Source organism: Myxocyprinus asiaticus, chromosome 9, assembly GCF_019703515.2.
Source record: "Myxocyprinus asiaticus isolate MX2 ecotype Aquarium Trade chromosome 9, UBuf_Myxa_2, whole genome shotgun sequence".
NCBI classification, from domain to species: Eukaryota; Metazoa; Chordata; class Actinopteri; order Cypriniformes; family Catostomidae; genus Myxocyprinus; species Myxocyprinus asiaticus.
Window position 1 is genome coordinate 18655476 of NC_059352.1, and position 24682 is coordinate 18680157.

Genomic DNA, 24682 nt, shown 5'->3' on the forward strand with positions numbered 1-24682 from the left:
TCCAAATAATTGAATTCAGGTGTTCCAATCACTTCTATGGCCACAGGTGTATAAAATGAAGCACCTAGGCATGCAGACTGCTTCTACAAACATTTGTGAAAGAATGGGCCACTCTCAGGAGCTCAGTGAATTCCAGCATGGTACTGTGATAGGATGCCACCTGTGCAACAAGTCCAGTCGTGAAATTTCCTCGCTACTAAATATTCCACAGTCAACTGTCAGTGGTATTATAACAAAGTGGAAGCGATTGGGAATGACAGCAACTCAGCCACGAAGTGGTAGGCCACGTAAAATGACAGAGCGGGGTCAGCGGATGCTGAGGCGCATAGTGCGCAGAGGTCGCCAACTTTCTGCAGAGTCAATCGCTACAGACCTCCAAAGTTCATGTGGCCTTCAGATTAGCTCAAGAACAGTGCATAGAGAGCTTCATGGAATGGGTTTCCATGGCCGAGCAGCTGCATCCAAGCCATACATCACCAAGTGCAATGCAAAGCGTCGGATGCAGTGGTGTAAAGCACGCCGCCACTGGACTCTAGAGCAGTGGAGATGCGTTCTCTGGAGTGACGAATCACGCTTCTCCATCTGGCAATCTGATGGACGAGTCTGGGTTTGGCGGTTGCCAGGAGAACGGTACTTGTCTGACTGCATTGTGCCAACTGTGAAGTTTGGTGGAGGGGGGATTATGGTTTGGGGTTGTTTTTCAGGAGCTGGGCTTGGCCCCTTAGTTCCAGTGAAAGGAACTCTGAATGCTTCAGCATACCAAGAGATTTTGGACAATTCCATGCTCCCAACTTTGTGGGAACAGTTTGGGGATGGCCCCTTCCTGTTCCAACATGACTGTGCACCAGTGCACAAAGCAAGGTCCATAAAGACATGGATGAGCGAGTTTGGTGTGGAAGAACTTGACTGGCCTGCACAGAGTCCTGACCTCAACCCGAAAGAGCACCTTTGGGATGAATTAGAGCGAAGACTGCGAGCCAGGCCTTCTCGTCCAACATCAGTGTCTGACCTCACAAATGCTCTTCCGGAAGAATGGTCAAAAATTCCCATAAACACACTCCTAAACCTTGTGGAAAGCCTTCCCAGAAGAGTTGAAGCTGTTATAGCTGCAAAGGGTGGGCCGACGTCATATTAAACCCTATGGATTAAGAATGGGATGTCACTTAAGTTCATATGTGTCTAAAGGCAGATGAGCGAATACTTTTGGCAATATAGTGTATTTACCCAAGACAAAAAACGTGTTCATTGTGAGGGCAGAATAGAGAATCCATCCAATGTACAAAAAGCTTAGTTCATGTCTGTGATTGTTTACTATCATAAAGTATTTACCTCCTAAAGAGACAGAGCAGGGACATTAAAAAATATGATGTTCTGTCTTCAACTGATATGTTACAGACTATGCATTTTTCATGAATGTCTCATATATTCCTTATTATTTTAAGTCGTTTTAAATAAAATCATCTGCCAAAATAAATTGTGTGCCCTTTATAATTGTCCCGTTTATAATATTTATCACTAAATAAATAAACAAATAGAAAGCCTCAAATGGCTGCTGCTAAAAGTAATCCATACTTTTAGAAGCGATATGATAAGTGTGGGTGAGAATCAGATCAATATTTAAGTCATTTTTTTACCATCAATCACTACTTTAACTTTCACATTTTTTCTTCTTTTGTTGTTGACGATTTGCATTCATCGTGCATTTTGCCACCTACTGGGCAGGGAGGAGAATCTATAGTAAAAAACTGTTTCTCATCCACACTTATCATATCGCTTCAGAAGATATAGATTTAACCACTGGAGTCTTATGGGTTACTTTTATGCTGCTTTTTTGTGCATTTTGGAGTTTCAAAGTGTTGGTACCCATATTCTTCTAAAAATCTTCATTTGTGTTCTGCAGAAGAAAGAAAATCATACACATCTGGGATGGCATGAGTGTGAGTAAATGATGAGAGAATTTTCATTTTTGGGTGAACTATCCCTTTAAGTCAAGTACATTGGTTGTGTGATTTGTTTTGTTTGCTATGCTGTGTTTTTATATATAAAAATTTTTTTTTAGATTCTGTAGACTGTGTATATAAAGTCTAAACACAAGTTAATCTGCCCAGGAACATTATATATGAAAATTAACCATCTTGCACATTTATATCAAAGTGATGAGATATAAGTGTATGGAGTTAGAATTGTTTCTAATTCAGAGACAATTGGAAAGAGATTCAAAAATAGAAAGTTGGTTCACAAATAAATTGAATGAGATCCACATATAAATGTAAGGAGTTTCACAAAAATGAAATTAATTCAAAAATAAAAAGAATGAGATTTACAAATAAAAAAAATATTTACAAATATATTTTTTAACTCACATACAACTCTGTCCAGCATTTATTTGTGAATCGCACACATTTATTTGTGGATCGCTTGCTGTGCATTTGCGGATCGCTACACGCATTTGTCGATTTTGAAACAAATCTAGCGTCAAGATGTGCACACAAATCTGCAAATAGGTGGACTCCACCCATCGTCCACTCAAGTCAATCAGATAACGGTCACATTACTCTGACCAATTATAGCACGTTCTATCTTGAACCAATCACACTTTGTTTTAATATCAGGGCAGGACCAGAGTCACAGTGCTCTCATGAGCATGGAATCAAGCACATACACTCAGTTGTGCTCAAAAGTTTGCATACCATGGCAAAAATTGTGAAATTTTGGCATTTTGAAAATATGACTGATCATCCAAAATAAACTGTCTTTTATTTAAGGATAGTGATCATATGAAGCCATTTATCATCACGTAGTTGTTTGGCTCCTTTTTATATCATAATGATAACAGAAATCACCCAAATGGCCCTGATCAAAAGTTTACATACCCTTGAATGTTTGGCCTTGTTACAGACAAACAAAGTGACACACACAGGTTTAAATGGCAATTAAAGGTTAATTCTCCACACCTGTGGCTTTTTAAATTGCAATTAGTGTCTGTGTATAAATAGTCAATGAGTTTGTTAGCTCACACATGGATGCACTGAGCAGGCTAGTTACTGAGCCATGGGGAGCAGAAAAGAACTGTCAAAAGACCTGCGTAACAATGTAATGGAACTTTATAAAGATGGAAAAGGGTATAAAAAGATATACAAAGCCTTGAAAATGCCAGTCAGTACTGTTCAATCACTTATTAAGAAGTGGAAAATTTGGGGATCTCTTGATACCAAGCCAAGATCAGGCAGACAAAGAAAGATTTCAGCCACAACTGCCAGAAGAATTGTTCGGGATACAAAGAAAAACACACAGGTAACCTCAGGAGAAATACAGTCTGCTCTGGAAAAAGACGGTGTGGTTGTTTCAGGGAGAACAATATGACGATACTTGAACAAAAATGAGCTGCATGGTCAAGTTGCCAGAAAGAAGCCTTTACTGCGCCAATGCCACAAAAAAGCCCAGTTATAATATGCCCGACAACACCTTGACACGCCTCACAGCTTCTGGCATACTGTAATTTGGAGTGACAAGACCAAAATAGAGCTTCATGGTCTCAAGCATAAGCGCAATGTTTGGAGAGGGGTCAACAAGGCCTATAGTGAAAAGAATACCACCCCACTGTGAAGCATGGTGGTGGCTTACTGATGTTTTGGGGGTGTGTGAGCTCTAAAGGCACGGGGAATCTTGTGAAAATTGATGGCAAGATGAATGCAGCATGTTATCAGTAAATACTGGCAGACAATTTGCATTCTTCTGCACAAAAGCTGCGCATAAGATGCTTTTGGACTTTCCAGCACGACAATGACCCTAAGCACAAGGCCAAGTTGACCCCCCAGTGGTTACAGCAGACAAAGGTGAAGGTTCTGGAGTGGCCATCACAGTCTCCTGACCTTAATATCATCGAGCCACTCTGAGGAGATCTCAAACGTGTGGTTCATGCAAGACGACCAAAGACTTTGCATGACCTGGAGGCATTTTGCCAAGATGAATGGGCAGCTATACCACCTGCAAGAATTTCTTTGTTGCCATGTTTTGTTTTATGATTGTGCCATTCTGTTATAACCTACAGTTGAATATGAATCCCATAAGAAATAAAAGAATTGTGTTTTGCCTGCTCACTCATGTTTTCTTTAAAAATGGTACATATATTACCAATTCTCCAAGGGTATGCAAACTTTTGAGAACAATTGTATATGCTCCAAGGCCACAACTTTTAAAGAAATGGACGCCATCAGAGGAATACTGTGACTTAAGGTTCGTATCATTTTCTCTTGGTTATAAACGTGTGTAGTGTCTTGTTAAATGTTGACAACTGAAAATTTGCCCATTTGTAGAGTGTCCTTATCATTAGCTTTATAGCTAACCTGGCTGACTTTATGAGTCTGCTATTTTAATTTTAACCAAGTTTCTTGACTGAAATGTGTCATCAAAACCTTTACTCATAATGTTACATGGCAGATTCAAACAGACACACTACTAGACACTGCAAAATATCAATAGTACAGATAATCTTTATAAAACATGAATCATATTAGATGATCTTAGGAGCACAAACCATATGTTAATACCCTTTATTACACAGTGTACAAGATCTGCTATGCCAATAATTTGGTTTCACATTATGTTAATGTATTTAATAAAAGCAGTTGTATGGTAATATTTATTAGAATTTTGCATTTTAACACTTTTGTGTGAATGTTTTAGGAGGTACTATTACGGGGTCCCTTCATAAAATAAACGTGTAATATGAGATTGTTTATTTTTCTGTTCTGTCAGATTTCTTTTAGTTACAATTTCATGTCTTGGAATTAAAGTGTAATACAAAATGTTAATAATCGTAACATTGTCTTTGGATTGACTTATTTGAAAATGAAAATTCTGTCATTTACTCACCCTCATGTTTTTTTTTTTAAACCTGTACTATTTAGTTTCTTCTGTGGAATATGAGAATACATTGGAAAATATAGATTCTGCTAATGAGGCTGAAATGAAAGCGAGGTTGTCAGTCCCTATCATAATTCCTGACATCTTCTTTTGAGTTTGTCCCACAGAAGAAAGTCAGTCGTTTAGGTTTGGAACAACATGAATATGAGTATAAATGATGACTCATCTCATTTGACAAAATATTTTTTGTCATTTAGTTGACAAATCTTTTACCGAGTTCTATCAAGGCATTTTGGGGTAAATAGGTTTTAAAGAGTGTCTGGTTTTTTTTTTTGTTTGTTTGTTTTTTTTAACACTTTAAAGCAAGTCTGTTGGCTAAAAGGTATGATTTTCTGGTTCCAAATTACAGGTTGTCATGCATGAAACTACAAAAGACAATAGATTTGAGTACATGCATTTACACACACAAACACTGGAACTGAACATTTCAACTGGAGTGCTGGCATTTTGCTCGAGTTTGTTGTACATGAACATCCTCATTGCCTCGTCATGATGTTGTATCAGTTGTCTGGGATGGATACTCCTAGTCAGGGTAAGGGCATTCTGCACAAATTATTGGAAAAAATAACAATTACATGTTAAAACAAGTACATTACTGTATAAAAAAAGAACACGTTACACAAACAAAATTGGGCCATGGAGCTTTGTGATGTCTTACCACAAGTAGCACAAAAGTCTCACAACTGTTTCCATCTTTTTGTGATGTGGAGCAGAGAGCACCAGTTCTCCAGTATCCTCGCAACTCTTTTATTATTATTATTATTATTATTATTATTGTCCTCCTGTATCTCACAGCCCATATACTTCCTGAGTAAATAAGTGAGACACGCATTTTTTTACAGGGTTAACATAATTATTTCTTGTGAGAAACACTGGACTGGTCTGCCATAACACTAAGTGCCAAAAATAGAAATCCCTTGAAATATTACTTATATATATATATATATACTGTATATATATATAAAGATTAACATAATGTGAAACCAAATTATTGGCATTACAGATGTTGTAAACTGTGTAATATAGGGTATTAATTTATGGTTTGTGCACCTAAGATCATCTAATATGATTCAGAATCAGAATCAGCTTTATTGCCAAGTATGCTTACACATCCAAGGAATTTGTCTTGGTGACAGGAGCTTCCAGTGTACAACAATACAAAAACAATACAAAAACAGCAGCAAGACATAGATAATAATAAAAAACTTAAAAATAGTTATACACATATGTACATACACACACACAGACACACACATACATACATACATACACACATAAACATATGTAGTGCAATCTAATTCATGTTTTATAAAGACACTATCTGTACTACTGATCTTTTGTAGTGTCTAGTAGTGTGTCATTTTGGATCTGTTATTTAACATTAAGAATAAAGGTTTTGACGACACAAACATTTTCCATTATCTAGCTAGGAGTTTCAGTCAAGAAACTTGGTTAAAATTAAAATAGCAGATTCATACAGTCAGCCAGGTTAGCTATAAAGCTAATGATCAGGACACTACAAATGGGCAATTGTCAGCTGTCGACATTTAAAGACACTACACATGTTTTTAACTGAGAGAAAATGATACGAACCTTAAGTTACAGTATTCCTCTGATGGCGTCCATTTCTTTAAAAGTTTGTGGCCTTGTAGCATATCTGTAAGTGCTTGATTCCATGCTCATGAGAGCACTGTGACTCTGGTCCCACCCTGATATTAAAACAAAGCGTGATTGGTTGAAGATAGAACGTGCTATGATTGGTCCGAATAATGTGACCGTTATCTGATTGGCTTGAGTAGACGATGGATGGAGTCCACCTGTTTGTGGATTCCCCACAGCTCATGCAAGAAATGTTTCAGAATTCACAAATGTGAGCCGCCATTCACAAATAAATGCGTGCGATTCACAAATGAATGCTGGACAGAGTTGTTTGTGAGTTAAAAAATATATTTGTAAATCATTTTTTTATTTGCAAATCTAATTTTATTTATTTGTGAATTGACTTTATTTTTGTGAAACTCCTAACATATATTTGTGGATCTCATTCAATTTATTTGTGAACCAACTTTCTATTTGTGAATCTCTTTCCATTTGTCTCTGAATTAGAGACAATTCTAACTCCATATAAATGTTACAATGTTTATTAGTAACTTCTCTAGACCAATACACATTAAATATATGCAGTTTGTTGTTGCTGCTGCTGCTGGTGGTCTTGTGCACAAATTGTCGTACATGTCAGCATTTGCGCTCTTATTTTGGTAGGCAGTCAACGCTTGTTTATATCCAACTGCGTAATTTATTTCCCCCGCCTGTTTTCCGACAAGTCCCGCCTTTTACTTGATCAGTGTTTACCATGATTGGTTCAAGCAACATGAACGACGTCTGAACTGTCCAATCGCAGACTGCTTATAAGTACACTCACTAGCCAATCCTGCAGCAAGAGGCGGGATTTGTCAGAAGGCGGGGGCCGTTCACATCGAAAGTGTTTGTGCTTCTGTCTGCGCTGTTTTTCAATTTGTTGTCGATGTAAACATGCGCTAGACTGACGCCAATGCTTCTCGCGCTGGAACGCCAAGTTCTCTAGACGCCTTGACAAGTAAAAAAAGAAAACGCGTCTCGAGACACCTCTGTTCAGTTCCATTCACCGCGCAACGTCTAGAGTTTTTTAGACGAAAGGACGTTTCTGTGTGAACGGACCCCGAGTAAAAAGATTTCAGCCTCTAAACTTTGCTGCGCCTCATCTGGAGTCGAGCAGTTCGCCGGGATCCGCGTCCCTCACTCCGCTGAGGCCATGAAGAGAAGGCTTCAAAAAAAATACATCATCTTAATTCTAGGATATTCCGTGGTGCTGCTTTTGATACCCTACGTACTAGACTACCGAAGTAAAACGACTCACATTAAAGATGGATTTCAACAACAAAAGTGTCCCGATCTGGAGAGCACCATCGCCCTGTGGAGCAGCAGCAGAGACAGGACGGGCAACTCAACGGAGATGGAGGACTATGGCAACAGCAGGAGTCACTCCAGAACAAACATATACCTGCATGCAACCTGGAGGACAGGTTCTTCTTTTCTAGGGGAATTATTTAATCAGCACCCTGACGTGTTTTATTTATACGAGCCCATGTGGAATATGTGGCAGGCTCTCTATCCAGGAGACGCGGGCAGCTTACAAGGAGCGGTTCGAGATATGATGAACTCGCTGTTTAGATGCGATTTCTCGGTGTTAAAACTCTACGCGGGTTCCTCCAACGTAACCACCTCGTTTATTTTCGGTTGGAAAACGAACAAGGTCATTTGCTCCGAGCCTCTGTGCAAAGCATATAAAAAACACGAAATCGGTTTGATTCGAGGCGACGTGTGTGGCAAATGCCAGCCCAGGGATCTTAAAGAGTTGGAAAGAGAGTGTAAAAAGTACCCCGTGATGGTAATTAAAGACGTGCGGGTTCTAGATTTGGGTGTTTTGGTACCCCTAATGCGCGATCCCGCGATAAACCTGCAGATCGTACAGTTATTTCGCGACCCGAGGGCTGTGCATAATTCTCGGCTGAAGTCCAAACTGGCCCTGGTGAAGGAGAGCATCCAGGTACTGAGGAGCAAGAAACAGACAGATAAATACAAGCGCCTTCTGGTGCCTAGCAACAGGGTGAATCGAGCCGAGAACTACGTCTCGAGCGCAATGGAGTTAATATGCGACAACTGGTTGAGCGACATGCTGCTGGTCTCGAACGCGCCGCCTTGGGTGAGGAGAAACTACTTGCAGGTCAAGTATGAAGATCTGGTCATGAGACCCGTGGGCGAGCTCCAGAGACTCTATCGTTTCTCCAACCTCACCCTCTCTCCAGACATGGAGAAGTTTGTGGTGAACATGACCCATGGACAGGGCTACTCTTCAGATAAGCCTTTCCTCATATCGTCCAGAGACGCGAAAGAGGCCATATTCGCCTGGAGGGAAAGGCTGAATGTGGAGCAGGTGAACCAGGTTGAAGCTTACTGCAGTGAGGTCATGAGACAGCTGGGTTATCAGAAGAGGAACATGGACAAGATCTAAGTTCATCAAAACACGAGTGTCTGGTAGGTTTAAGTGCCTAAATGTGTTTTTCTGTCCACTTAAAGTGCAACAGGATGCTCGTTTTATAGAGAGAGGATTGGACTCAACCAGCATTTTTGGCCGAAGGTTGTCAGGTCAAGTCACACTCTACATTAGTGTCCATGTTACAGTGTTATTACATAAGCATTATTCAAATTGATTGAAAATAATGAAAAAATTACAGTAACGGCATTTATAATGTTACAGTTGACTCTTTCTTTTAAAATAAATTGTGTATTCTTCAAACTTTCTGTGACGACCTGTGAGGAGTCTTTTTCTCAAATTAGAGACTCCGATTGTCCAATTCCCAGTGCGCTCTAAATCCTCGTGGTGGCGTAGTGACTCGCCTCAATCCGGGTGGTGGAGGACGAATCTCAGTTGCCTCCGCTTCCGAGAACCTCAATCCACGCATCTTATCACGTGGCTTGTTGAGCACTACCGCTGAGACCTAGCGCGTGTGGAGGCCCAAGCTATTCTCTGTGCATCCACACACAACTCACCGCGCGCCGCACCGAAAGCGAGAATCACATGCTATAGCGACCACGATGTGGTTACCCCATGTGACTCTACCCTTCCTAACAACCGGACCAATTTGGTTGTTAAGGAGACCTGGCCCATTAAACGATTTCTTAAGGATGATGTGACACATTATTTTCTTAGTAGACTGGAGTAATGGCTGCTGAAAATGAGGCTTTGTCATCATGGTTAAAACATTTATTATAAATAAAAACATAAAGCACTTATTTCAGATTGTAGAGATTATATCTCTGTAATCTATAACCACGTTACACTTGATAAATGAACATTCTTGGTCAATTATGAAGACTTTTTTTTTCTTCTTAAAAAAATAAATAATAATAGCCAGATCTACTGGATGTTTCGCTTCATTTTGATGAATGGGCATTTGATGTCAGTCATGTTAAACCACGCCCCCAGCATTGCGCATTTAGGTCAAGACCGCAGAACAGACGTTCTCGAAGAAGAATACCAATACAAACTGCTCAGCATTTATTTGTGCATTAAATTACACATTCACTTATGTACTTGTGGATAGAAGGATTTGTGAACAAAGAAACCCGTATATTTGTGCATTCTTCTGGTGCGTGGATTGTAAATTGAGCACGAGTGGATCTGTTGTGTGAATGTGTTCTGGCCACTCACGCTATTCAACTCTGTGCAACCACAGATGCAGAAGATCCCACGCATTTAAGTTTTTGTAGGCTATTTAGTGGAGAAAAGACAGAAATACTCTTTATTCCCCTAACAAATGTAGCCAGTTTGAACGGGAACACCGTTCCCCCACGAAATTCACTCCGGTTCCCCTGTGTTCCCCCCATTTCCAGCCCTGCATGTATTTAATGCGTAATTATATGGGTGATACCATTTTGGACATGAACCATGTTAATATCATGGTATTCTTAGTATTACCTTGGAGTATTCCATGTTATGTGAATGTGGTATTTATTAATGTTATTCTTTGATGTACCATGTAAATACCATGGTATGTGAGCATGGTAATCATTCAGTATAAATGGTATACACTTACTGAGCATTTTAGTAGTTACACCTGTATACCTATGCCATTATCTAATCCGCCAATGGTGTGGCAGCAGTGCAATGCATAAAGATGTGATCTCAGTGATTTTGACCGTGACATGATTGTTGGTGCCAGATGGGCTGGTTTGAATATTCCTGTAACAGCTGATCTCCTGGGATTTTCACGCACTACCATCTCTAGAGTTTACTCAGAATTGTGCCAAAAACGCCTTGTTGATGAGAGAGGTCAACGGAGAATGGCCGGACTGGTTCGAGCTGACAGAAAGGCTATGGTAACTCAGATAACCACTCTGTACAATTGTAGTGGGATGAATAACATCTCACGTCGAATCTCCAGGCAGATGGGCTACATTAGCAGAAGACCATGTCGGGCACTTTATTAGGACCATAGTGTTCTTAATAAAGTGCTCAGTGATTAAAGTTCCATACCATGTTTTTTGGACATAAAACAAAAATACCATATTATCATTTGGAGTACCTTGGAGTATAATGAATACCATGTTATGTGAATATGGCAATCATGCAGTATAAATGGTATATATTGAAGTTCCATATTATTACCATGTTTTTTGAACATAAACCAAAATACCATGTTATCTTTTGAAGTACCTTGGAGTATCATGTAAATACCATGTTATGTGAATATGGTAATCATTCAGTACAATGTTATTAACCTCACTGCACCATGGTACTGTCATCGTACTTTTTTGTAAGAGGAAAAAGTATTACTATAGTAATTAATTATATTTACATGTAATACATGTAACAAGGACACCGCAAAGTGTTACTACTAACTATATCAGGACAAACAGCAATGGTCAAAATAAATGTGACCTCCACTATAAGAAAGGGCATGTTTTCAATGGTTTCAACTGACCACCGTTAAGTATAAAGTTAGGGTTTAGCTACACTTATAAAGCAGAAATGTACATTGATGATTTCATCAGATACATGACAACATTGTATGTCGGAGATTGGTTACAGTATTGCATAACCAGTCTAGTTGTAAAATGATAAAAATGGATTATATTGGCAGTATGCAGTTATGCAGTGGGACTGAACTCTATGTACATATATAAAACTAAGTGACTGACAGCTATAACAAGGGATGAGTCACACTGTCTGGAGTCTATTTTGGTCTATACTGAGCGCCGTCTTTTAAAGAGAACAGATACGATTTTATAATGCTCATCTGCCCCTTGGGATGAGGAAACATGATGTTTATCAAATGATTGATTTCGTTATAGGGGGTTGAGCTCTTAACCTCCATAAATATGTCCACATCATTGCTTTGTAGGTGTGTTTTTGCACTCATTTCAGATCTTCACATCTTTTTGCTTTTATGTTTTAAATATTACACAATGCTGTTACAATGCTCTAGTAGAGTGGATATCAAAAAGTTACTTCAAGTTTGCTATTCTGAATTTCTGCAGATTAATGTTTCCCAGAGAAAGGTTAATAAGACAGTTACAGCGTCTGAACATTTTAATCAATAATTTTTACATAAATACACTGGTTTGTTAACTGACTGCAGAATCAGTGAACTACAAGCATTATACAGCATTAATAATTCCAATGTTGCAATTTAACATTTAAAACAAGAGAAAAGAGTTTAGTTAATGTCAGTGATCCATTTTGGATCTAATAGTACATACATGGTGCCAGTGGACTCATGAGGTTTTAATACTCTTCTTGTGAATTTAGGGAAGTTCTCAAGTGGTGTAATTTTGTGATTTGCCAAATAGATCACAGTCAGCAATATCATCAGTTTTATTTCTGTTCTAGCCTATATAATGACAAAGAAATGCTGTACATGGAGTCAGCATTAATTAAAAGTAATTTCCAGCATATACAAAATTATCTTCTCAGCAGTGTGACTGTTAAAAATATCTACCCATTTCAGTGACAGTGATACACAGCTCTGTTAGTAAAGTGTCACAAATCAATTAACTATCATTCTAGTGTTTAATTTCATGGTGAGGTATTTTTAACTGTGCTGTATAAAAGAATGGTGGATCGTGATTCAAGTTTCTTTGTTAGAGGTATGTGATGGGAGTCTGGTATGACCTAACACAGACCAATCACACATGGTTGTGACAGGCTGAAACAGGGACTGCTTTGTGTTGGGTGGAAGAACCAGGCCTCCTGCGCCTGTCACCAGCTCAATCTGTGAGGGCTTTAGAGGGTTTGCAAACAACATTACTCAACCAATAGCGTTAGTTGGGGGTGGGATTATCTCTTTGTTTGACCAATGGCAGATGGTAGGCGTATTCAGAAAGCTGTTTTGAAAACAAAGTTAATTTTGCAATTCTATTTGGTGGCGCAGAAATTACATACTTCAGCTTTAAACTCAATCAACAGAACTTGTGGCATAATGTTAAGGAGCACAAAAAAAAGTTTGCTTGCCCTTCGTTTATTTTAAAATAAAATCACGGTTACACTAAGGCACTTACAGTGGAAGTGAATGAGGCCAGTTCATAAACATTAGAGACTGTTTCAAAAAGGTTATTCAAAAAGATGTAAACAATATATGTTACTATTTTAGCGAGATCAGATCTATTAATAACTTTTATCTGTAACCTTTTCTAACTACAAGTTATATCCAGTATTACAACTTTGTTATGACGATGTGACACCACTAAACCCAGTAATCTTATAAATGCATAAATTGGTAAATCTCAGATTTTATCACACTAAAATAATGTTAACATGAAAAATGTTTGTCTTGTGGCTGTACAAATGAAACAGTGTGGGGGGGGTTTTTATGTTTATGGACTGGCCCCATTTACTTCTTTTGTAAGTGCATTGATTGAAATCACAATATTTGCCTTTTTTTTTTTAAATAAAAAGAGGGGCAGGTTGAAATTATTTTGTGTGATAATCAACAGTGAGTCACAAATTATATCGATTAAGTTTAACTTGTATTTGAACACACAATATATCTTTAAGACTAAAATGTTGTTAACATTCTATACAGCCTCCATGTTTTCAGTAAACATTGAAAATATCACTTAGTCTGATGATGAAATCATAAAAACACCAAAGCTTAAATCAAAATGTTATTTCATTGTAGATTTTTTTTTTTTTTTCCCCCTTGGTTCAGGAACCTGATGTACAGGAAGCAGAAGAGGATAGAGGAAGAACCTGACATGAATATAAAGCCACCTGTGTTGAAACACTGACAGAGTTGAGGAACGACACCATGAGATCTCCCTCACAGTGCCATCATGGGATGCAGAGTGGACGACACTATGGTTTGATAGGAGACTTCAAATGATACTGACAAAAGTCCTATGAGACAGACACTAACAATAACAGGGTGGAAACATAGATGAAAAAGATAATGGATCAGCTATGAAAGGCTCAGTCTCAGCTATGTCCTGACAGCCAGATTTCATCAGCAATAATCCCTGCCCCAATCCCTAGCAGCCCCAAATCAGCCACAGGAGACAGACGCTTGGGTCTTTGTGTGCGAGAGCTCATGTGCTTTTGCACATTCACAAGGCCTGAAGAAGGGGCTAAATAAAAGCAACATTTTTAACTGTCCAGTTCCATTTCTTGGCAAACAATTGAGTGTTCTCAGTATGTTGGAAGGAATCAACGAAAACTCAAACATTTCTAGGCGTTCCTGGATTCCTCAATACGGGAAAAGAAGATTATCCATCATGAACAATCCAATATCAGTGTCACTGCCCTTTAAATGAATACAGACGTTATTTGTAGTGTAAAGCGCAAAGTACAATGTGGTGAAATGAAGATTGAGAGAGAGGTAAAGGAGTAAGAGTTTTCCCAAAGGAAGCGCAAACACCTGTAGCCTCTTTTCAGCTATTTACAAACCGCCACTGGAGGTGTGAATTTTCCCAGTTCCCTCTGGAGATCATCATTTCATTCTTTTTGTATGAAGATGGCTTGAGTTTGCCCTGGGCTGTTAGTCTTCACGCATGTAAACAGGCCATGAAAAGGATAGTTTTACAATTTGAATACGTAAATGGGCGGAACATTTAGCCTATACTTTAATGGAATTAAATGGAAATGCTACTTGTCAAAAACGTTGACAGTATTATCATTTTTTTTAGTCAAAGTTATTTTGTCGACTAGTGTTCTTTTAATCCGCTGCATCACTTTCACTCCGATGGAATTAACAAATAAACCCTTCAATGAACAATTCTGTTATTTATAAGACTTATGTAAATAAAATTTTATAGTAATGTTTTCTTGCTTTATTGTTATTTAATGACATACAAAAAAAAAAAAAAAAAATTAAATAGCTTTGCATATTACTACTGAAGACCACTTTGATACATTGGCTATTTTTATATATGTACAGTTTGTTGAACTACAATGCATACCACAGATGTGTCACATTTCTTGACAGGTATAATAATAATAATAATAATAATAATAATAATAATGAGGACTCTTAGGGAAAAATAGAGCATCTTGGTAATTCAATACATCACAGACATGGAAAATGGCAGTTTGATTAAATATTTGTTTTGTTTGTTTAAATGGTGGATACTGACATATAGAAAAGCAAGTGAAAAAAGTTACATAAAGGTTTTACATGTACATACAAATCCACCATTACATGGTGAGCAAAACGCTATCAGACATGTGCCCAGGTTAATTCAGTCTTTTGCTACAAGCAGTTAAAAGGAACAGTTCACGCAAAAATTTAAATTATGTTATCATTTACTCACCCTCATGTTGTTCCAAACCGTATGATTTTCTTTTTTCTGTGAAACACAAAAGGAGATGGTATGTGGTTGGATCTTTTTGCCATACAATAAAAGTGAATGGTGACTTAGACTGTCATTCTGCCTAACATCTCATTTGGTTATCTTATGAGTTTGGAACAACATGAGGGAGAGTAAATGATAACATAATTTCAATATTTGAGTGAACTATCCCTGCGATTGCCAAAGTTTCTCAGGTCATCTGTTAGTGGAAACTACATTTAAATAGTGCAAATCTCCATTTTCATTCCCGCTTGGAAACCATATAGGAAACAAATATTCTGAGGTGTGAAACTCGATTCTTTTGAAGTTGTCTAATTATGCCGTTAAAAGCGAACGGCAGCCAGACGCGAGCAGACAATATTGGAGGCAGCTGTAATATTATCCCAGTTATTTCACAGAGAGAGTGCAAGGTTAGTTTATTGTAAAGTTGGATATATTAGAATGAAGGATGACTTTTCAAACTTTTTCCAGAACAGATAAGAGGTGACGTTATTCATTAACTTGAAAAAGCACTCGCACTTTAGACTCGCATTCATTATTCAGGAGATAATCCTTCTCTAGATGCAGTGAAAATATAATTTGCTTAGAATAGTAGGAGTGCACATTGGCGGTAAATGGAATGGAGCCATCCATTTACTGTAATGACTGAGAAATGGCCCACTGCCTTCTGTCAATCTCGTAGAGTTGGGGTACTCTAATTCGGAGTCGAGTCCGAGTCACGAGTCCAATTATAAGACTTGGACTTGTAGACTCGGATGCATTTTTACTCGGACTCGAGCCTTTGTGACTCAGGATTTTTTTCAGAGTCCAAGGCATTTGATTTGTGACTCAATGAACAAAATAAATAAATAAAAATAACGAAACAGAAATAAATGGGACACTCTGTCTGCAAGCAGTTGTAGTAGCACCCAGGGCCGTAACGAGGTAATCTGGGCCACTTTCCTATTAAAAAATACAGTTTATAATTTGTTGTGGGGACCTTTGGGCCCCTAGAATCATTGCCATCTTTCACCCCACTAGCTAGGGCCCTGGTAGCACCCGTGTTGAGCAAATACACAGAGTGGCACACTCAGTCAACCAATACACTTGAATGTTACTACAGAGACTAGGCTACTGTATAACATTGATTATCGAGGTGGCTGGCTCGACTAACACATAAAGACAGGTATGTGTCCAATATACTAGACACTACAGGGCAGTTTCGCATGGGACCTGACAACTGGTCAAATCGCACGCTCTGTTTGGGCAGTCAAGATGGTGTTCGCATCGCGGTTTCGTCATGGTTAAGAACTTCGTTAAGTCAAGTCACCCACATCATGTCTCTCACAGTTTACTAAAAAAACATAAAAATAAAAAAAATCTGAAAAATATTATTAATATTGGGCTATTAAATCTTTTCAGGCGTAATGTATCCACACATGTAGGCATCTGTAGTCTCTTGTGGTCCACGCAGTGTTGTCAGCTTAAACTGGTCCTTGATGAATTAACTGTAACTGGTATAGTTTGCAGAGAAGAAAATCAATTTTGTTGCATCGCATGTTGATTTGACGATACATTCATTCTAGTCTTCAGCAAATCAGCTGAAATGTGTCTGGTTACCATGGCAATGACATCATGCACTTAGCATTTGCACTGTGTCGTCCTGTCAGTCAGCACAAATGCCCAAAATAACGCAAAAACGCGTTTTCAGCAACGAGCTGAAAGCCGATCCATGTCTTCGCGCAACAAGTGAAAATGTAAGCGGGGTGTTTCCTGAACGTTCATTTTCCCACGAGCACGGAGGAAAATCAGACAAGTGTCACATTCAGACAGCTACACTGCACTTTTTACATAGTACAGGCACTTAAAGGAATATTCCGGGTTCAATACAAGTTAAGCTCAATCGACAGCATTTGTGGCATAATGTTGATTACAACAAAAATACATTTTGACTCTTCCCTCCTTTTCTTTAAAAAAAAAAAAAAAAAGCAAATATCTGGGTTCCAGTGAGGCACTTAAAATGGAAGTGAATGGGGGCCAATTTGTGAACATTAAAATACGCACTTTTTCAAAAGTATAGCCACAAGACAAAGGATATGCGTGAAACACGATTTTAGTGTGATAAAATCACTCACTAACCTTTTCTGTGTAAATTTATATCCAATTTTAAAACTTATTTGCCATGATGATTTGATGTCAACAAACCCTAAAACGACTGTAAAAATGACTATTTAAACAATTTTACAGATCAAATAATGCATGAGTTTTAACATAAGAATGAATGTAAGTGCTTTAATAAAATTATAAGCTTCAAATTCCTTTGTTTAAACCCTCCAAAAATGGGCCACATTCATTCACTTCCAATGTATGTGCATCACTTTAACAGATTTTTGCTTTTTTTAACGAAAAGGGGTAAGGAGTCAAAATGTATTTGTGATGATCAATATTATGCCACAAATGCTGTTGATTGAGCTTAACTTGTATTGAACGAGGAACATTCCTTTAAATGTTGAGATGTGGGGATTGGAACCTAAAATTCAAAAATACAATGTTGTGAACTTTGTGTTAAAATGTGTACCTGACATGACAAGTTTACTCATTATTACACATGCAATATGACATCATATGGATAGAATAGGCTAGGTGGAATATGTAAATAAAAAATTAAAAAACGCTAAAATGTGGTTAAATAGTGAAAAACAAAATATAAAATAAAATATAAATTCACAAACTATATATTGCAGAAGTTTGCATACCACATTTGTTTTAGCCCTATACGTTTTTACACCCCATTCAGAATGTATGTAGTACTTGTAGTACTTCCCTTCAAAAGCTACATTACACAAAATGTACTGTAATTTACACAAATCATGCTGTTCAAAAGTTTGCATCCCCTTGGTTCTTGTGTTGCCTTCTTGAGCATCAATGAATGTTTGCACCTTTTGTAATAGTTGTGTATGTGACCATCAATTGTCCTAAGTGTCAAAAGCTGGATGTCTATATCATTTATCCACTTGTTCTGAAGATCTCAAATGTGCAGAAGATGCTGGGAAACCAAAGAATGTACAATATTTTTGTAGAGAAAAGTGGGCAGCTTCACAGCTCAGGACAAAATAGGGACTCATGAACAATTATTACACAAACAGTCATTAATCATAAAGAAAGCAACACGCCATATTAAAGGGTTTGCTCTCGTGCCAGTAGCTCTAAAGCTTGCGTTCAGTCTGTCTCATGAACGCGCACAGGTCTCATTATTTTCCCAAACCAGTTGGCAGATATCTCAGTATATATTATTTCTTTAGATAGGGATCATTTTCGATAAAAGTAAACTAAATTGAAAGGACAAATTGAAAATGAAGTAGAAATAAAAAACAAAATTAAAATTTGAAACAATAATAACTCTGGTTTTAATGAATAACGCAGCTTTCACTTTCTTTGGTGTATGTTTGAGTGGAGGGGAAAAAGCAACAAATAATTGAAATGTCAACAGAACGCAATAAGAATTGTGTTGAAAGACAGTTTTGTCTTCGTACACCTAAAGCATATGCTTTCATTCTGAAACCACTTTGAAGTCTGTTCAGCAGAAAACGAATCATAAAATATAAAGGTGTTTTTGTTACATTTATATTGACGATTGTGTTTTCTTAGTTGTGAAAGTTAAAATAAGCTTAAAATATTGATGTTGAGTTTACGGTTAAATTTGAATTCAGATTCATGAACAGATTAATTCGGACTCGGCCTGTTATGGTTTCGGTCTTGAGTCTGACTTGGCCCATTTTGGACTCGGAGTCGATTGTTTAAAGACTCGGACTCGAATGAGGTGGACTCAAAACCAACACTACAATCTCATGCCATGGATTCCACATTCCACGATTGCGTAGTCATCAGCTGCCGTATAGTGGAAACTCATACATAATGCAAAGATCCAACTTCATGAACATTATATACATTGTGTGGAGGCGTGAAGGGAACACCACACACACATTTGATGCAGACATGTGGTCTTTTTGACAACTGCAAAATTCCTATCACTTCCAGCTCTGTGGATGTTAAGGTAAGCTAATAGAATAAGTAACACTCCTTTCAATTGCAATACATGCATGTAAGGACTTCAGCTAAAGTGCATGGGTCATACACTCTGGTTGTATCCCACTGTAAAAAAAAAAAAAAAACTCAGCTGTGAAGATTTACAGATTCATATTTACAACGATTGGCCAGGAGCCAACAATTCTAATTTGATGTCAGGAATGCAGCTGAGCTTCCACTTGACCTTTTAAAGCAAGAGGCGTTCACACAACCAAAATGTTGCTGGAAAATTTTTGAACTGAAACTCACTACATTGAAGTTTTACATGGTTTGAGTAGGCAGTCATGAGATGAGGCATGCACTCATGTCGAACAATGTTGCTATTGTGTTTGTAGGCTTTCATGTCCTGCCTAGTGTATTTACAAACACTATCAGCATTCGCTCATTTGCCTGATGGGAAAAACAATCATTTAAATGCAAATGATTGAGCGAGGTCTGATGTAGTACTGGTATGCCGGTTCAATGTTTATATTTTAGAAGAGTGACTCTGTGTGTGTTTATCAGTCATATTTCCAGCTTCTTCTATGTATTCAATTTTGTAGCAGCACTGCCAACAGAAAACAAAGAATGATTGACCCAACATGTCAATATGTGGCATGTGAATGTGAAGGGAAGCAGAAAAACACACTGCGACCATTCAATCCATTACCAAAAAGCATGTCAAGTCAATTTATGCCCAAAGCTTTCAATATTCAGTCTAAACAGGAAAGCTGTTTCTTTCCAGTCAGTCACATTATATAACAGGGAGTCACTGCTTAAAGTCTCAAGTCCTTTTGTCTGGAGATGATCAGACTGCCCCAGCATCTCTAACGTCACCTCTGCTCAAGAAAACAGATGAGAATGAAAAGCTCTTCGTCCAAGAGCTTGAAACCCTCCTCCTCTCCATCCTGGTCCATTCACATTTTCCGCCCGCCTGTATGAGATCTTTTGTAGGGTCCAGGGTGGTTAGATGGAGATATGTACGAGAAGAGCGGAGGTATGGAGCAAAAGGAGGTGTGGTTTAAAGTTTGAGGTCTTTAATCAGCTGTGTGTGAAAGGGAGGAGTCAAGCAAGGTCCTCGATGGGGAAAACAAGACGCGTGCCACGGCTCAAGAGCTCATGTTCACGTGTGTCCAGTTCTCTCTCCAGAGCGTCCTCTGACGTACTGTCACTGCGTTTGCCATTAATGCCCCAGCTCCAGGCCGATCCCTCGGGGCCGCAGGAAGATGACGCGCCATTGGCTGTGATGGCCGTGTCGCCGTATGCAAGCGTCAGGTCTCCTTCATTCAGGATGAGGTCTGAGTCATTGTCTTGCAACGGCTCGTGGTTCTGCAGAGCATAGTGACAAATCGGACATGAAGGGAGGAGGACGGGATGCTTGGATCACGATCACACACACACACACACACACACACACACACACACTGTTCAGTCTCAGCACAAAGGTTCATGAGGGACACTGTGGAGTCACAAGAAGACAGGGTAAAAAGTGAAGCTACACTTAGATGTTCTTCTTAGATGTAGAAAAAGCATTCACACAAACTTACCTGTGCGTAATAATCAAATACAGTAAAACAACAAATTCACATAACAGTCTGTTCACAAATGATGCATATGTAAAAAACATGTTGCAACACATCAGAAGCCTCCCACAGTTTAAAGGAATAGTTTACCCAAATATGAAAATTGTCATTTACTCACCAGTTTGTCATTCCAAACCCATATGCTGTTAATTGTTTCGTGGAACAAAAAAATAAACATTGTTGAATAATCTCAAAGGGGAGGTAACGCGCGCATGCGGGCTTTTGATTATAATAAATAATAAAATCACAAATAGCAAAAATATTATTATATTCAAAATGTTGAAATGATGAGGTCATTGTGTGATGAGTCACACATCTTCCAAATCGGGGGGGTTGTCAGTGAAGCACAATTACACCAGACCGCAGCGGGGATTACACACTGTGCCAACAGATTACGCAAACTAAACTCTGTTACACAACAGACAGCTTCACATTTAGCTGCTGTTAAATCCTTTGAGAAGGATGTAAATGATGCCTGTTCCATGTTAATGGCATAGTGGGGTGTAATTTTGTCTGTGAAGATCACATACATAATGAAATTGTCAATGCTTGGCTGTTGTCTAGGGCTTAAAGGAATATTCCGGGTTAAATACAAGTTAAGGTCAATCAACAGCATTTGTGACCTAATGTTGATTACCACAAAAAATAATTTTTACTAGTCCCTCCTTTTCTTTAAAAAGAACAAAAACAATGGAAGTGAATGGGGGCCCAATCGGTAAAGGTTAAAATACTCACATTTTTAGTATGATCGCGTACTAATCTTTTCTGGGTAAAGTTATAGCCAATTTTACAACTTTGTTGCCATGTTGACTGTGGCAGCAGGGGCGTGGTCAAGCGTCCGTCCGGAGAGAGAGAAAGCGGTAAAAGCGCTTGCACCTGAGCTAGATGATGTTTAACGCCTGTTTCTAATTCCAGTGAGCATGGGGAGAGTGGCATATAAGCACCAGCAGAAGGGAGAGAGAGAGTCTGGCACAAGGAAGGCCAGGGTGCTCCTGAAGCTGTTACATTTATTCTGTTATGTTTGTGAAGCTAATGAGTTGAAGTTACTACGTGCCTATGAAGCTCATGAGTTTGTGAAGTTGTAAAGCACTGAAGTGGCTGATTAAAAGTCTTACCTGAGCCTGGAAAACCTGCTTCCCTGTGTTCTCCTTTCACACTAACCCCCTTACACTGACGTAACGCTGTTAACCCTGCCATCTCTGTAATTTACTAATCTGCTTAAAAAAAAGATTTTTACATCTCAAATAATACACAAAATTTAACCAAAGAATTATTGTAAATGCTTTTATAAAATTATAGACTCCACATTTCTGCCTTTAAACCCTCCAAGAATTGTCCCGATTCACTTCCATTGTAAGTGCCTCACTGTAACTCAGATTTTTGCTGTTTTTAAAGATAAGGTGGGACAAGCCGAAATAAATGTTTTTGGTAATCAGCATTATGCCACAAATGCTGTCGATTGAGCTCAACTTGAACTGAACCTGGAATATTCCTTTAAAGCTGAAGAATGTAACTTTTTCAGTGTTAAAATACTTCTTTCCCAACTTAATATGCAGAGACAATTATTAGTAAGCTATTCACAGGTTAATAAAAAAAAAAAAAAAAAAAAAAAAATTGTGAACAGCGTCTCTTTGGCACTATAAAAACGCTGGTGTTTGTTTTGAGCAACACACTTAGACCCACCTCAACAACATTACTTAACCAATGGCGTGAGTTGGGGGCGGGACTATCTTACTGTTTGAACAACTGCATGCAAGGGGCATATTCAGGAAGCAACATTTTTGCAATTATGTTTGGTTGCGCTGATGTCGCAGAAATTACATCAGCTTCAAAGACAAAAAAAATATGCGGACACTAATAATAATTTAAATCTTTCTTATCTCTTATTACATGGCTCTCTAGAACACTTGGTTCAGATTTGTCCATCGTGGCATTCTGTGGACAAATATTTTTGTATAATCCCTACTAAACTGTGTAATTGATAGCCGTTCCAGTCAACTAATTTTGTACAAATCTGTGCAAGCTTTGTGTCAAGGTTTATTTTTGCGATAATGGCCAACTTACTTCACATTATCCCTTATCCTTCATAAACTAACCAATATAAACAAGAGAACTTCTGCACCTCAAAATAACATGCCCTTTAGTTGCATAAGGAACTGAAAACCAACTTTCAGTTCATCACAAAAGACTTTGACAAAAAGGAAATTTCAGTGAAAAATGGCTGTTTTATACATTTCTAACAGATTAACAAAGGCTCAACTTGCAAAACATAAAAATAAAGAACAAACAGCAAAATTAAGAACAACAAAAGAGAAGCAAATTAAGAAATAAATATTTAATGAGCTAGCAACTAATAAACAGATCAAGAAAGTGAATATGGGAACCAACATTTTTTTTAACCTAGACGAGACAGTGAAACAAAGGGAGAGTTGTGGTGAAATGAGTGGAGGAACAGCATAGAACAAAGACTTGATAAAATGATAGTTCATTTTCAATTACATTAAAGATATACACTGGCGGCCAAAAGTTTGGAATAATTAACAGATTTTGCTCTTATGGAAAGAATTTGGTACTTTTATTCACCAAAGAGGCATTCAACTGATCACAATGTATAGTCAGGACATTAATAACGTGCAAAATGACTATTATAATTTGAATTTTTTGTTTTTTTACTTAAACTACTTCAAAGAGTTCTCATCAAAACATCCTCCACATGCAGCAATGAGAAGTTTGCAGATCAATGGCATTCTAGCTGTTAGTTTGTCCAGATACTCAGATGACATTTCACCCCACGCTTCCTGTAGCACTTGCTATAGATGTGGCTGTCTTGTCGGGCACTTCTCACACACCTTACAGTCTAGCTGATCCCACAAAAGCTCAATGGGGTTAAGATCCATAACACTCATTTCCAATTATCTGTTGTCCAATGTCGGTTTTTTTGCCCACTCTAACCTTTTCTTTTTGTTTTTCTGTTTCAAAAGTGGCTTTTTCTTTGCAATTCTTCCCATAAGGCCTGCACCCCTGAGTCTTCTCTTTACTGTTATACATGAAACTGGTGTTGAGCGGGTAGAATTCAATGAAGCTGTCAGCTGAGGACATGGGAGGCGTCTATTTCTCAAACTAGAGACTCTGATGTACTTATCCTCTTGTTTAGTTGTACATCTGCCATCTGGCACTAAGACTTTAGTGTACACCTTTGTATGAAATCTTCAGTTTTTTGGCAATTTCAAGCATTGTATAGCCTTCATTCCTCAAAGCAATGATTGACTGACGAGTTTCTAGAGAAAGCCGTTTCTTTTTTGCCATTTTTGACCTAATATTGACCTTAAGACATGCCAGTCTAGATTGGATCAAAAATTACTTTTTTTCAAATAGTGATGTGCTGTTTTTACATCAGCAATGTCCTGGCAATACTTTGTGATCAGTTGAATGCCACTTCAATTGTAAATTTAAGTACCAATTCCTTCTGAAAAAGCAAAATCTGTACATTATTCCAAACTTCTGGCCACCAGTGTACATGGCAGCTTTTAGGAGTGCTAAAGAGAGAAAACAAATCAAGACAGGGAAAGAGCAATAGAAATAGATACAGAGACACACGCACACAGTGGGGCATTTCGAGAGACTGATCCAGTTCAAGAGGATGTACACGACAAACATTATGACTCATGTCCTGAGGTATAACGATGTTTATCATTGTTCTGAAAACAGATAACAATTGCTCTTTGCTGACATTCATACCGTTT

General features: G+C 38.2%; 3 protein-coding genes across 4 annotated transcripts in view; 2 read left to right on the plus strand and 1 right to left on the minus strand.

Moving 5' to 3' along the window:
- LOC127445710 (fibronectin type III domain-containing protein 9-like) overlaps positions 1-24682 on the plus strand; it is a 123671-nt gene that overhangs the window by 78032 nt on the left and 20957 nt on the right. The gene's annotated exons all lie outside the window — the stretch shown is intronic.
- LOC127445709 (carbohydrate sulfotransferase 7-like) lies at positions 7416-14785 on the plus strand. The gene is made up of 2 exons (XM_051705936.1): positions 7416-9000; positions 13677-14785. The coding sequence occupies exon 1, from the start codon at positions 7718-7720 to the stop codon at positions 8975-8977; it is 1260 nt and encodes a 419-aa protein (XP_051561896.1). The 5' UTR covers positions 7416-7717; the 3' UTR covers positions 8978-9000; positions 13677-14785.
- LOC127445706 (sodium/hydrogen exchanger 7-like) overlaps positions 15589-24682 on the minus strand; it is a 64129-nt gene continuing 55035 nt past the window's right edge. For both annotated transcript variants that reach the window (XM_051705932.1, XM_051705931.1), the window contains one exon: positions 15589-20685. In XM_051705932.1, coding sequence (XP_051561892.1) covers positions 20422-20685 — 264 coding nt within the window. In that variant the 3' untranslated portion in view covers positions 15589-20421. The remainder of the gene's footprint in view (positions 20686-24682) is intronic.

Bases quoted from the DNA above. Each gene is read 5' to 3' on its own strand.
- LOC127445709 (XM_051705936.1), top strand. From the start codon at position 7,718: ATGAAGAGAAGGCTTCAAAAAAAATACATCATCTTAATTCTAGGATAT.